Source organism: Coregonus clupeaformis, chromosome 30, assembly GCF_020615455.1.
Source record: "Coregonus clupeaformis isolate EN_2021a chromosome 30, ASM2061545v1, whole genome shotgun sequence".
NCBI classification, from domain to species: Eukaryota; Metazoa; Chordata; class Actinopteri; order Salmoniformes; family Salmonidae; genus Coregonus; species Coregonus clupeaformis.
The window spans coordinates 43,880,520-43,895,154 of NC_059221.1; the positions used below are offsets into that span (position 1 = coordinate 43,880,520).

The following is a 14,635-nucleotide window of genomic DNA, read 5'->3' on the forward strand; positions in this document are numbered from 1 at the left end:
GCACTACTTTTCAAACTTGTGCACTATATAGGGAATACTGGAATAGGGTGCCATTTGGGACGCGGTTACAGTGTAATGGTAGTGTTGTTTTCCATGGGTCTTTCCAGTCGACATGTGCCTCGGCAGCAGCAGGTAAGCTGCTGAAGTCAGTGTGTTATATCAGTAACGTAGTGGTTCAGGAGGGTTAATCCTCCTGTATCCTCAGACCTCACGCCCACTGCTCTTAATTGCCAACAGGTTGGGAGAGTCAGCAGCAACACACACCACATCAGTAACCCACGCCTGAGAGAGGAAGGACGCACTACAGAGAAGAGAGGGACTGCTCACAGAAACAAGTACAGGTACGTAAACAAATACATTTATTTGAGTAGAAAATGTTTTGTAATGACTTATGGATTTGGTTGAGTTTGAGTATTTACTTGATGGTAGCGCCTCATGTCACGCCAACTTGTTTTTTTCACATAAGGATGTTTTGATATGCTTGTGCTATCATTTTGAGTAGCAAATGCTTTTCCAGAGGTTCATTGTAGGGATGGAGTACATACTGGATGATAGTTCCTCTGGTGATGAGAATAGTTACCATGTGGCAGGGAATGCTGCTGGGTGATATTAGTCAGTTATTTTATTGTGATTGGAATTATCTTATTTTTACTAGCCTACTTCATATTACCCTTCATTGTTAAGGTAGTATCTAGTAGAAGTAACCACTAGTTTTCCTCTTGCTTCTTTTGGGCAACTGTAACTTACTGAACCCTTGTTCATCAGTCAATGTCCAGTGTATGGCACTATTGTCGTCTTGGTACATAATACCTGTAATAGCGTTATGTGTTTCTCGTGTGTTTCTCATATTTCTCACTCACCTTTGCATGATGGCCATAATAGGCCTACAAGTGTTGAACAATATGGAAGGTGTTTCCCCACTCTCTGGAACCATACAAAATATTTGCTGAATAGGTTATTCATTTAAAAGGATAGATAGATAGTCCTACTTAAAAGAAACACAACATTTAGAAAAGACAAAGCATTTCCAGTGGTGTAGTTTAACAAAGGAAACAGACGACTATACTGTGCAATGTAGGTCTACTGTCATTGGCTTCTTGAACATTCCATTGTCTCGCTCTTTGTGCGCTTAAAAACAAGTTGATGAGCTTAACCGGCATCTGTCTGTTTAGGTCTCCAGCCTGGTCATTAGTCCAGCTCCATTTGAAGCTAGAGGGGCAGCCATAGAATTAAAACAAGTGGAGCTAAAATGGGTACAACCCCTCAGACCACAATTTGACTTGTCCACCCACCCATTGTGGCATTATTGACTTGAATGAGGACATTCATTCTACTTGTTATAGTTCTGTGGAGCAGACATTCCCATTCAAATTAACATCTCGTGGTGGGTACGTCGGTGGCCATATTGGTGTACCATTAGGAATGTTGGATCAATCGAGGCTTCTCACTTCAGGGCCAATGCCAATATTCATAAAGCAATCTTGGATCAGGTCCCGCATGTTCACATAGGCCTAATCTTATTCATTATGATCTTAAAGGCAAAACTGATCTTAGATCAGTACTCTACCCTGAGACATTTTATGAATACGGGCCCAGAATTCTGTGCTACATAAAAAACAAATATTTGCAACAATCATTTTTTTCAACATTTTGGCCATGCCTTAAATCACAATCTTTGATGTATTCCCTATATAGTGCTCTACTTTTGACCAGAAATAAGTAGTGTACTGTATAAAGAATAGGGTATTATTTTCCTTTCTAATCATTCTAATTCTACGGCAGCAGCCATATTGAGGTTGATGATCAGCTGTGGTGGTGGGAGGGACTTAGTGGTGATGACGCTTTAGCCTCGTCATAACACCTTCTGTCTGCCATAGGAGGGTTTACTGGTGTGTGTACGTGTGCATCTGTTTGCGTTCTTTCTTTCGTACGGCAGTGTGTGTGCAGGCGTGCATGCTTGCTTTCTGCCTTGCGTGCGTGTGTGTTTTCCGTCCCTTTCAGCCAATAGGAGAGGAGCATCAGGTGTTGACGACTGAGTGGGTCAGACGTGGTGCCTTATCATCCTTAATCCTCTACCCCCAGACTTCCCTCTCCTGGATTGTGTAACAGAATCTACCGATATAAAAAGGAAAAAGAGCCTGGGATTTCTGAGAACCAAGAGGAGAGTCTGTTTTGGTCTCTTCGGAGTTCCGATCCAATCCTGTTTAAATGTGACAGAGATACCAGGCAATTTATTTCAGGAGAGGCAATATAGCTCACTTGTCAAACCTTACCACAACACTTGGGGTGGATTTGCCATTACCAGTGGAATAGATGTCTTTAGACTGGCTGTTCAGTATTATATTAAACCTGTTCTGAAGTGCAACATGTAGCTCAACAATGGTTGTAGTCTCTCAGTACCAGACCTCAACACCGTATTCTAGTTACTAGAACAGCTGGAGTCGAGGTTACAATGATTGACAATAGTAGACTGTGTTGAAAACTGATATCTCTCTCCTCTCTCCCTCCTCCTCTTTCTCTCCCTCCTCCTCTTCCTCCCCATCCTCCTCTCCCCCTCTTCCTTCTCCTCTCTCCCTTCTCCTCCTCTCTCCCTCCTCTCTCCCTTCTCCTCCTCTCTCCCTCCTCCTCCTCTCTCCCTCCTCCTCCTCCTCTTCCTTCTCCTCCTCCTCCTCACCTCCTCCCTCTCTTTTCCCCTCTGTCCCTCCTCCTCCTCTCTCCCTTCTCCTCTCTCCCTCCTCCTCCTCCTCCTCCTCCTCCTCCTCCTACTCCTCCTCTTCCTTCTCCTCCTCCTCTCTCCCTTCTCCTCTCTCCCTCCTCCTCCTTCTCCTCCTCCTCCTCCTCCTCCTCCTCCTCTCTCCCTCCTACTCCTCTTCTCTCCCTCTCCACCAGTGACCAGAAGAGCAGCAGGAGGATGTCCTGTCTGGACGATATTCCCTTTAAGACCCTTCTGGGATCTCTGGAGGGGCCCAGGGAAGAGGTGGAGCTGATCACGGCCCCAGACATCACTGTCCCAGACTACCTCACCATACTGCAGGAGACAGAGGTTGGTGTGTGTGTGTGTGTGTGTGTGTTTGTGTGTGTGCGTGTGTGCGCAATACCGCGCAATACCACACAACCCCCCTCATACTGCAAGAGATTGAGGGTAGAATACACATCACTACCATTCACTTTTATCACTCCACATTATCACTGATCATTGCAAGGAGCTGTTTAGTATGATATGAAGTCAGAACAACACAGACCCTCTGCCATTAACACCTACTTCAGATCTCTCCCTGCCATCCAGTTCTGTTAGTTCAGTGATTATGACAGGTGAGATGTATAAAAAAGGCTTTTCTATACTGGGACAAAGACACAAAGCCTATCATTTATTTATTTGTCGATGACACCAGAAAGCTTTATTGCCAAACTACACATGGTTGCAAGGACTTTTTCGCTGTGTTACACAGGAGACAAAAACATAAACATCAAAACAGATAGAACATAACACATTTTTAACAAGGGGGTGGTTTAAACACGCTGTTTTCCAATGTTGTCATCGACTTTTACTGGGTAGAAGTTGAAGCCATGGTAAAATGGCTGACGTCTCCTACTCTTGTCTTAGTGTAATTAGGACTATTATGATACTGGGTGGCCTTTGACCCGTCCACTGCTACACTGCCAGATCTAAATCCCACAGTGACCACCGACATGGTTGTGTATTTAACGGTGAAGGGAAAATATCTCTCTTCGGTTCAGTTGTCAAAACCTTGGCCAAGCTTTCTCCTTAATTGTGTTAGGGTTTGAGTATGGTTAGTTTCTAAATTCCCAGAGGCCTCAACACACAGAGTGTGTAGGATGTTCTCCTACATAGCCCATAGGCTATAACATAGCTTAATACTGGGGCCAGAAAAACTGCTGGGAAGTTTTTTTTTTAAATCAATACCTTTACGGCATGGCCTTTATGTAATTAATTAAACATCAACAAAAATGGTGGTTTCCTGGTCCCAGTTCTGTTTGTGCTATACTCGCCAACTTCTATGGTCATTGGCAAGTCAGCACAATCAGATCTGAGAACAGGCTAATTTGTGGAAGTATTTGGTTGGATTTGAATTAATTTCATAGGTATTGTCCTAAATAAATACAAATCTATTAACTTCTGCCTTTGCAATGCATATAGTACGTACATTAGATGGCATTGTATACCTTAACATCTCTCTGACTTCTCTTGAAGCCCCAGTACTGCAAGTCTCTTTATTCTTCCAGCTGGTGGGAGACAGAGCATAGATCCCAAATGGCACCCTATTCCCTATATAGTGCACAACTTTTGACCAGAGGCCTATTGGCCCTGGTGAAGATTATTACACTATATAGGGAATAGGCAGCCATTTGCAACGCATACAGAATCTCCTCATTGTTAATATTACCCTAAAGCCATAGTCATTATGGTTTATGATCTGATAAACCCAGTGTGATTATTATAGGAGCCTTATTTGGAGATTTTCTGATTTTACTTTCACCTCCTCTGATCTGGAGAGAGTTGAGTTTGACAGCCTCATCCATCCAAAGCCAACAGAACCTGGGTTGTGTCCCAAATAGCACCCTATTTCGTATGTAGTGCACGGAATATAAAGGGAACAGGGGTGCTATTTGGTAAGAACTACTAGTCTGGGAATTGGAATTGTGAACACACACACACACACACACACACACAGACATACGCAAATGTGAACGTGCACACACACACCTCTATTGCAAGTGCCTGTGGGATCAATTCATTCATCTTGTTAACAGAGAGAATAGCTTCAATCTGATGTATGGTTTTGTGGTTTTTGGCATCACATGCAAGGCTATTTCCTACAGTCTGGGAAATTGATTGGAAGGCAAACAAAGCCAAAAATGTAGACAAAATGAAGGAATTGATTGTGAAACATTTGCTGTGATGCGTCCTTGGCCTTATTGGATCCTTCCTTCCTCACTTCCTTCCCTTAATCACATGATATTGGATAAGTGAAAGACCAAGTCGCTAAGGGAAAGCTGAGTGGGTGTTAGACATTGGCAGTCGGTGAGTCGATGAGGTGCGTGACACCTTAACAATGTGAAGTGCTTTGAGGGAAGAAGGAAGCATTTGCTAGACTGACTGCTTACCTTATTGATTGTTTGATTGATTGTTTGATTGGTTGGTTTGCCATTTGATTGGTTTTTATTCGAAAATATGTTAGTGACAATATAACATGATTCAATGGTTCTCTTAAAGTACACTCCATTTATCCATCCATCCACCCACCCATCAACCAACAACCATTGACCAACCCATCTTCACCTCTGTCTACAGTACATGTTCAGCTTGGAGAACTGGGTGCTCCAGGGCCTCCAGGGAGGTTACCCCAGCCAGCCCCAACCCCCGGCCCCAGATCCCCATCCGAGGTGCTCCCCTCCAGCCCACCCTACTGGCACCTCTTCAGCAGCCCCCAGGAGAGCCGCCTGGCCAGCCGACACAGCTCTGACTTCTGGGAGCCCAACCCCCGCCAGCGCTCCCACAGCCTGAACCCGGTCGACATGCGCACCCGGGTCAAGTTCGTCATCTCCGACTCCGAGGAGGAAGAGGAGTGCTCTTCGTCGGGAGAGGGTTCCTTGGAGTCCGGTTCAGGGTACGTGTCGGATCAGCGTGTTCCTGGGGTGAGGAACCCACGGCAGACCTGCACCCCTAACATCCTGAACCTACCTGTCTCTCAGAGCGGTCTGGTGACCTACCAGCGTAGGAAGAACCTCCGCCAGTCCTCGCTGTCCGTTCTGGAGACCTCCAGAGAGTGTAGTCAGGGGACACCCTGCCCCCCAGGAGGACCCAAGCCACCACCCTCCTCATCCCTGTCCAGACACCCATTGACCAGGGCCAACACGGAGCATGTCCCCTCCATCAGACACCACAAGCCAACATATCCGGTACGGACATGACCTCCTATTAGGAGAAATATAGTAGATAAATGGTATTGAAGGCTCAGAATACATTATTATTGTTAGATAGTTAAAGGGATAGTTCCCTGACATGACAAAATTACGTATTTGTTTACTTGCCTTGAAATTGCTTTGGATTGGTTTACCTAGCCACTGTCACCAACGTTAGTTAAGTTCTTTAGCTGTACACATTCATGAATTCGACACACACAAAAACCAGATCAGAGTCTCTTTGGATAAAAGTGTCCGTTTTACATTATTATTGTCCAACTGATGAGCTCAATATTATCTGGCATAGTAGGCTATTCTATTCCACAATCCCTTATTTCATATTTCTAGGAATTAGTAGCAATGGGTTCAGTTACACCCGGGTATGCCTCTATCAATAAGTGGGAATGTTTTCCCATTTCTTAAAAAAACATTTTCTCTAGGATGTGTAGTTCAAGTCCCCACTTCCTAGTTCCCATGGGCTATCTTTAAAACTAAAGCCCCAAACCAGATGTCCTCGGTGAGCAGAGTATGACGGTACTATAACTGGCTCTGCCTCGGAGCAGCGTGGGCCTGGAAAAAGATGAGGGAGTTATTTAAACCCCCACACTAAGTAACAGACCTATTCTAATGCCAACCACAGCTCAACAAGCTCATGTGGGATTTGCTCAACTTTAACTCCAGATACAGTAGATATTTTGAATGGAAATATGCGAGATTGTATTTCAGATTAACTTCATACTTTGAAATAGATTTGTAAAATACATTTTTACAAAAAAATATATGAAATTCATATTTTTGTAAAGCGAATTGTATACAGTATGTCAGTTGATAGAGAAAACAGATCCTCCTGAGTATATTAAGCTTTTTTTCCAATTTACATTTCTCAAATGTTTCAAGGGATGTGCGCTCTAAATATAGCTAGTGTAAAGTCTGTCCTTGGAATCGTCTCAAGTTATTACAATTTCATCAGGATTAGCGAGTGGAATTACTCGGGGAAATGTCTTTCTCAGCAAAGCAGTGTTTCAAGGTTAGCCAGCCATGTACGTTTCGGTGCTGTCATGCACTATAAATGTTGCCCTCATGTTGCGTGAATGTTGCCAGTTCCACGTACAGGCTGTCAGTCAGGTTGTCAGTCTACAGGCAAATAGAGAGGCATCACAGTCAGGCTGGGGTTTCAGGCTGACCCTCTCCCTGCATGGTGTTTTCTGACTTTCTTTCTGACTTTCTTTCTTTCTTTCTGACTTTCTTTCTGACTTTCTTTCTGACTTTCTTTCTGACTTTCTTTCTTTCTGACTTTCTTTCTTTCTGACTTTCTTTCTTTCTTTGTCAAACTCCCCACCTCCCCTCCCCTCACACTCTCTCCTCTGCTCTCCCCCCCGCGTGTGCAGTCCCTGAGTCCGTACTTCTGCCTGCCGGCCCTTCCCTCTGTGACCTCACGACCCCTGGGTTCCCACGCCACGTCAGTGCTGGACTCCTCGGTGGAGCTGCTGTCCGCGCTGAGCCCTGAGGAGAGAGAGCTGCTGCAGGCCATCACAGAAAGGGGCTATCCGCTCCGCACCGCCATCATCGCCCTGCAGAAGACCGGCCAGCAGAGCCCAGAACAGGTCCGTCTTAAAACACAGTCACAAACATTTCATAGACATATGAATTTGACCAGTTTCTAGAATGTAAGTTTCTCTGACCAAGATGGCCGTCCTGTAGTTGTGTTGCTGGGATGCCAATGTCCGCTCTAGTGCTCTATTTAATTCTGTGGTCAACACAACACTATGGACATTTAGCAGAGGCTTTTATCCAAAGTAATGTGTGTTGTGTTTTTACATGACATCATTGACACACCGGACAGAGTGATATGTTGATGTAGCAGCGTAATGTGTTCTAGCCTAAAAAGACATTGCCATCAAGTGTAGTTGAAACAGATCTCTCTCCGATCCCGTCAGCCACATCTCTCTGTTCTCTTTTTCAATAGCGCAGGTGCATAAAGATGGCGGCCCCAAATCCCTTGTTTTGCTAAGTTCGCCTTCATGTGTCCTTCTTCATGTGTTAGTATATAGACAAACAAAATAAGGATAGCAATTCAAACTATAAAGGCGCTTCTCATCTCAACCATATTGCAAATAATGTTGCACACTTGATTCATTAACCAGACATTCTATGCTTTACACTGAACATGTAAAGGGGGTAGATGTTTCCCACATTACCAATGGAGGTGGGTTGGGAAAGAGGGATTTGAATCTAGATCCGTCTCTAATACACAACAACAATATGTGTCCTGGAACTAGTATGTGTAGTCAGACTAGTGTAAAAAGGCCCTTAGCTCAGGCTTAGCGGTCCTGTCTCTAAGTAAAAAGAGCAGATCACTAAACATCCCTAATCCTCTGCTGCTTCAGCAGACGTGGTTCAAAGAGTCCACCATATCCCTTTATCCCCTGGATGTGTCTGTGTTATTCTGTTCAAAGCCAACCAAGTCTGATATCCCTAATGCTGCATCACAACTGGGTTCACATACTATTTGAAATCTTTCAAATAGTAATAGCGTTGCTTTAGCCTGCCTGGAATGCCAGATGGGCGGGGATTGTACTTTTGTGACTATTCTATTGGTTCCATTGCACCAAGCAAGCTCAATCAAGCCCAGCTAAAGTATTTGGAATAATTTGAAATAGTATGTCAACCTAGCTCTGTGCTTCATATTGTAAAGGTACAATCGCTCCCGACCCGTGTTATGAAATGTAATGTAATATTTTTTATTGTATATATACTGTAACTGCATGAATGTTGCTGGACCCCAGGAAGAGTAGCTGCTGCCTTGGCAGGAACTAATTGGGATCCTTAATAAATTCAAATACATACAACCAAAAGCCCCACGTTTATGTAATTTGCTACAGTGCCACATTTCTGAGCAATGAGCCCACGTAGCTGGACATGCTGCCAGCACTCTCAACTTTTCCCCATCCGACAGTGTGCATCTACCTCACTGTTGGCTTTGGCGTTAACGACCGAGCAGAACATATGGTTTTAGCTCCCCGCAGCCCGGCTCGTATTTGATGCCATTTGCCTATGAAGAGGGAGAGGGGAGGAGGGTAAAAAACACAATTGTAAAAATAGATACCAGATCCTCCAAAGTTTCCACAACCTGCTCAGTATTATGTGTGTTCTCAGCAGAGTCACATATACACTACCGTACAAAAGTTTGGGGTCACTTAGAAATGTCCTTGTTTTCGATAGAAAAGCAATTTTTTTGTCCATTTAAAATAACATCAAATTGATCAGAAATACAGTGTAGACATTGTTAATGTTGTAAATGGCTATTGTAGCTGGAAACGGCTGATTTTTTATGGAATATCTACATAGGCATACAGAGGCCCATTATCAGCAACCATCAGTCCTGTGTTCCAATGGCACGTTGTGTTTGCTAATCCAAGTCTATCATTTCAAAAGTCTAATTGATCATTAGAAAACCCTTTTGAAATTATGTTAGCACAGCTGAAAACTGTTGTGCTGATTAAAGAACAATAAAACTGCAAAGAAAAAGCCATATCTCAGACTGGTCAATAAAAATAAAAGATTAAGATGGGCAGTCTGAGATATGGCTTTTTCTTTGCAACTCTGCCTAGAAGGTCAGCATCCCGGAGTCGCCTCTTCACTGTTGACGTTGAGACTGGTGTTTTGCGGGTACTATTTAATGAAGCTGCCAGTTGAGGACCTGTGAGGTGCCTGTTTCTCAAACTAGACACTTTAATGTATTTGTCCTCTTGCTCAGTTGTGCACCGGGGCCTCCCACTCCTCTTTCTATTCTGGTAATAGCCAGTTTGCGCTGTTCTGTGAAGGGAGGAGTACACAGCGTTGTACGAGATCTTCAGTTTCTTGGCAATTTCTCACATGGAATAGCCTTCATTTCTCAGAACAAGAGTAGACTGACGAGTTTCAGAAGAAAGTTATTTGTTTCTGGCCATTTTGAGCCTGTAATCGAACCCACAATTGCTGATGCTCAAGATACTCAACTAGTCTCAAGAAGGCCAGTTTTATTGCTTCTTTAATCAGCACAACAGTTTTCAGCTGTGCTAACATAATTGCAAAAGGGTTTTCTAATGATCAATTAGCCTTTTAAAATGATAAACTTGGATTAGCAAACACAACGTGCCATTGGAACACAGGACTGATGGTTGCTGATAATGGGCCTCTGTACGCCGATGTAGATATTCCATAAAAAATCAGCCGTTATAGCCATTTAAAACATTAACAATGTCGACACTGTATTTCTGATCAATTTGATGTTATTTTAATGGACAAAAAAATTGCTTTTCTCTAGAAAACAAGGACATTTCTAAGTGACCCCAAACTTTTGAACGGTAGTGCAGTTTCAGGAGCTGCCTCTGGCTCCTCTCCCTCAGGGGCTACCTCTGGCTCCTCTCCCTCAGGGGCTGCCTCTGGCTCCTCTCCCTCAGGGGCTACCTCTGGCTCCTCTCCCTCCGTGTGATGCATGGTCCAGTGGGCAGGGCCCTGGAGGGGGGCTTTGGGAAGCAGCGGAGGGGGAGTGGATAAACAGGACCTTATCAAAGTGTCCTTGACCATGAATCAAGTGACACATTCAAGTTAGCTGGGCTAAATGGTTTAGAAAGTTGCCTAGCCTGCTGTGTGGAGGTTGTAGCCAGGGTTCAGCTCTTCTCTTAGGCCCCCCCTCTCTATGCCCTCTTCTCTCTCTCTCTCTCTCTCGTCAGCCCTCTCTCTACACCGCCCACCCCCTTTGCTCCTATCTATTTCTCTCTCCATCCTTCCTCAACCCTCTCTTCCATTTTATTTTTATCTCTCTCTCCTTCCATCTCTCCCTCCCTTCCCTCTCTCCTTCCATCTCTCCCTCCCTTCCCCCTCTCCTTCCATCTCTCCCTCCCTCCCCTCTCCTTCCTCTCTCTCCTTCCATCTCTCCCTCCCCTCTCTCCTTCCATCTCCCTCTCTCCTTCCATCTCTCCCTCCCCTCTCTCCTTCCATCTTCCCTCCCTCTCTCCTTCCATATCTTCCTCCCTCCCCTCTCTCCTTCCTCTCTCTCTTTCCATCTCTCCCTCCCTCCCCTCTCTCCTTCCATCTCTCTCTCTCTCCTTCCATCTCTCCCCTCCCTCTCTCCTTCCATCTCTCTCCTTCCATCTCTCCCTCCCTCCCTCTCTCCTTCCATCTCTCCCTCCCTCCCTCTCTCCTTCCATCTCTCCCTCCCTCCCCTCTCTCCTTCCTCTCTCTCCTTCCATCTCTCCCTCCCTCCCCTCTCTCCCTCCCTCTCCCTCCTTCCATCTCTCCCTCCCTCCCCTCTCTCCTTCCATCTTTCCCTCCCTCCCCTCGCTCCTTCCCCTCTCTCCTTCCATCTCTCTCTCCCTCCCTCCCCTCTCTCCTTCCTCTCTCCCCTTCCATCTCTCCCTCCCTCCCTCTCTCCTTCCATCTCCCCTCCCTCCCCTCTCTCCTTCCATCTCTCCCTCCCTCCCCTCTCTCCTTCCATCTCTCCTCCCTCACCTCCCTCCCTCCCTCCCCTCTCTCCTTCCATCTCTCCCTCCCTCCCCTCTCTCCTTCTTCTCTCTCCTTCCTCTCTCTCCCTCCCTTCCCTCTCTCCTTCCATTTCTCTCTCCCTCCCCTCTCTTCTTCCATCTCCCTCCCTCCCCTCTCTCCTTCCTCTCTCTCCTTCCATCTCTCCCTCCTTCCATCTCTCCCTCCCTCCCCTCTCTCCTTCCTCTTTCTCCTTCCATCTCTTCCTCCCTCCCTTCTCTCCATCTCCTTCCTTCTCTCCCAGTCAGAGTGTAGAAAGAAGGCAGCTGGAGAGTTACATCAACAGGGATCAACTCTTTAATCAATTACCTATTTAATCAGTGTAATCCCCCCGCCCTCTCTCTCTCTCCCTCCGTGCTCCTCATGTTAAAACAGGGCCATGGGTCACCCTGCTCTCACACATATTACCTTTCACTCTGCTGATCTCAGATCAGTTATTCTCCATTTCAGAGTGATGTCATTAGCACAAGATTGGCTTATCAGATTTTTTAAAATATATATAATGTGTCTATAGACTCACCTAATGTGTCTTCCTCATCCTGGTGTGTGTGTGACACCAAGTTGTCACTGCAGAAATATGATCTGACTTAATTATCATCGTTATAGATACTGCTGTGTTAGGAGTAATTGGACTCTTGCCATAATGGCACACATATTGATATAGAACACCACAGAGCACAGTGCCAGATTCACAAGAACCACATCAGTTAATACTCACAGTTACACTGAAACATTTACCCTTTTCACACTACCAATCTGTAATGCACTGACATGGTTACGCATCCACCATAGTTACTGAAGCCGTGCTGGAAAGGACAATATGAAAAGAAAATATCTAAGTCAGCACAGTACAGTTGAGATCAGTGTGATGGTGTGAAACGGGTATTCTTCTAATCATCTTGTCAACCATATTTGTGGCTGCTTTGTGTCTAATGCTCGTCACTTGAATATATTTTGTTGACAGACTGCTGTTGAGTGCAGAGACAGACAGTTACCCAGGCAACTGTTTACCTGCTAGCGACAGTAATGCTATTAGTGGTAGTAATCCGTGGTGGTGTGGTGGTTGTGTGCAGATCCTACGCTATCTGGTGGCCTGCGATAGACTGTGTGAGCGGGGCTACGACGAGGCGCAGGTGGAGGAGGCCCTGGAGATGTTCCAGAACTGTGAGACCAAGGTAAACATAATTGATTATTTATTTATTTATCTTGGTATTCTCTTTTACCTCACAGCTTTCCTCTAATGAACAACAAATCAATTTGAATTGAATTGTACTGCTGGATTTAAAGGAATAGTTCACCCAAAATACAAAATTACATATTGGCTTCCTTACCCTCTGAATGCTAAAAAGTAAGCAATTGGAGACAGTGGCCAGCTAAACAAAACCAAAGCATGGATTGGTGTCTTACCTTGTCCATAAACTACTTACAGGGTAAGGAAACCAACATGTCATTTGGGTGAACTATCCCTTTAACTGTAAAAGCTGCTCTATCATCTGATGGTTTCTCTCCTCTCTCCCCTCAGGCTGAGGAGTTTCTTCACCTGCTGGCTCAGTTCAATGAGATGGGATTCCAGCAGAACGCTATCAAAGAGGTTCTGTTAGTCCACGAGAACCACCGCGAGAGGGCCCTGGAAGAGCTGATGATGCGTGTGACGTGACAGGGCCAATGTCTACTCCCACAAAAAATTACCTTGTAGGCGACATACATGCACGAACACAAGCACAGTTCCTGTGTTGCCTGTTTACTACAAACATTTTGTGTTAGCTAATGTATCATATTAAAGGGATAGTTCACTCAAAAACTATATTTTACTATTTCGTTTATTAGTCCACAGTTAATTCAATCCCCATAAATGGTGCATGTCACCTGTGACGTTTTCAAGATTGAGCACTTTCAGTCCAGAGCAAAAACAGTGATGATGACTTTTCACTATCCCTTTTAATGATATGTCATTTTCAAATTGCAATTCGCATGTTGAAACAATGTTGATTCACTGGAGCACACTAAAACTATACATTCTAGCAAATCAGGAAATGAACAGTGGCCTTCTAGGCAAAGTAAAACTTAAACAATACCATTTACAGACAATCAATTTATTACATAGATTTATTACATTTCAGATTTGGACAAAATGTTTGTTATGTGATTTGCCCATTTTTGTCAATTTCCTTTGTCAATTTCAAGTGTCATAGCAATTGTCATAGTATTTTTTAACATAAGTTCGATCTGTAATGAATTCTTTTTTTCCAGTAAACTATTGTTGCATCCCAAATGGCACCCTATTCCCTTTATAGTGCAATACTTTTGACCAAGGCCCATAAGGCGCTGTTCAAAAGTAGTGCACTATATAGGAATAGAGTGCCATTTGGGATGCAACCTATGTTACTGGTCAGTCATATTATAAATAATAATAATATTATCTGTATTTGAAGGGTGTGTGTACGGCGTGAAAGATCGAAACCTGAAAGAAACTTGTCAATCTTTTTTTATATGGCAGGTTGCCTGAAAGGACCCACTTGAAGTTGTACATACTGTAACTTGCACTTTAAAATTAACTGAATGTATTTTGTATTTATTTGTTTTGTTTTTGCCTATGATACAGAACTATTGTATACAGATCAAATGCATATGAGAATTGAGATTTCTGTTTTCAGATGTTACAAAAAAACATTGACGATTAATATAAATGCAATAAACTTGTAAATCCTACTCATGTCTCATGGTACCCACATCATATTAGATCTTGATTTGTGTGGGAGACACTTCCACATTTTTGCCATGCTTTCCCCGCCGACGTGTGCTCATTTTGGATGGGGTTAGCACAATACAGGTTTGTTATTTGACTATCAAAGCCACGGCAGAACTTAGATGGGAGCAGCGAAGCGAATGGAAGAGTCGGCATCTATTAAAGATGTGTATCTTCTGTTGATGGACCGGGAAAGCTTTAGAGAACCACTATGTTTGTTCAGGAGAGCATTTCTTTTATCACTTTGCTATTAATGAACTTCACTCATAGACTGTACACCGACTGTAGACCAGTGGTGGCTGGTGGCACATTAAATGGGGAGGACGGTCTCATAGTAATGGCTGGAACGGAATAAATGGAATGGTCTTAAACACATCAAACACCTGGTTTCCATGTGTTTGATACCATTCCATTTACTCCATTCCATTCATTATTATGAGC

The 14,635-nt window shown here is 44.2% G+C and overlaps 1 protein-coding gene and 1 long non-coding RNA gene across 2 annotated transcripts; both read left to right on the plus strand.

The window, feature by feature from the left end:
- LOC123482261 lies at positions 1-5,385 on the plus strand. The gene is made up of 3 exons (XR_006657640.1): positions 1-341; positions 2,890-3,043; positions 5,315-5,385. It is a non-coding gene; the product is annotated as an uncharacterized LOC123482261 (long non-coding RNA).
- A 1-nt stretch (position 5,386) lies between these two features.
- LOC123482260 (ubiquitin-associated protein 1-like) lies at positions 5,387-13,646 on the plus strand. Its single transcript, XM_045209335.1, has 4 exons — positions 5,387-5,922; positions 7,314-7,529; positions 12,522-12,623; positions 12,971-13,646. Exons 1-4 carry the CDS (start codon positions 5,539-5,541, stop codon positions 13,103-13,105), a joined length of 837 nt encoding a protein of 278 aa, XP_045065270.1. The 5' UTR covers positions 5,387-5,538; the 3' UTR covers positions 13,106-13,646.
- The last annotated feature ends 989 nt before the right edge of the window (positions 13,647-14,635 follow it).

Excerpts from the sequence above, each read along its gene's own strand:
- LOC123482260 (XM_045209335.1), top strand. The coding sequence starts at position 5,539 with ATGCGCACCCGGGTCAAGTTCGTCATCTCCGACTCCGAGGAGGAAGAG. Across the intron at positions 5,923-7,313 it reads ACCACAAGCCAACATATCCG|TCCCTGAGTCCGTACTTCTG; the intron begins GTACGGACATGA and ends CCGCGTGTGCAG. Across the intron at positions 12,624-12,970 it reads TCCAGAACTGTGAGACCAAG|GCTGAGGAGTTTCTTCACCT; the intron begins GTAAACATAATT and ends CTCTCCCCTCAG.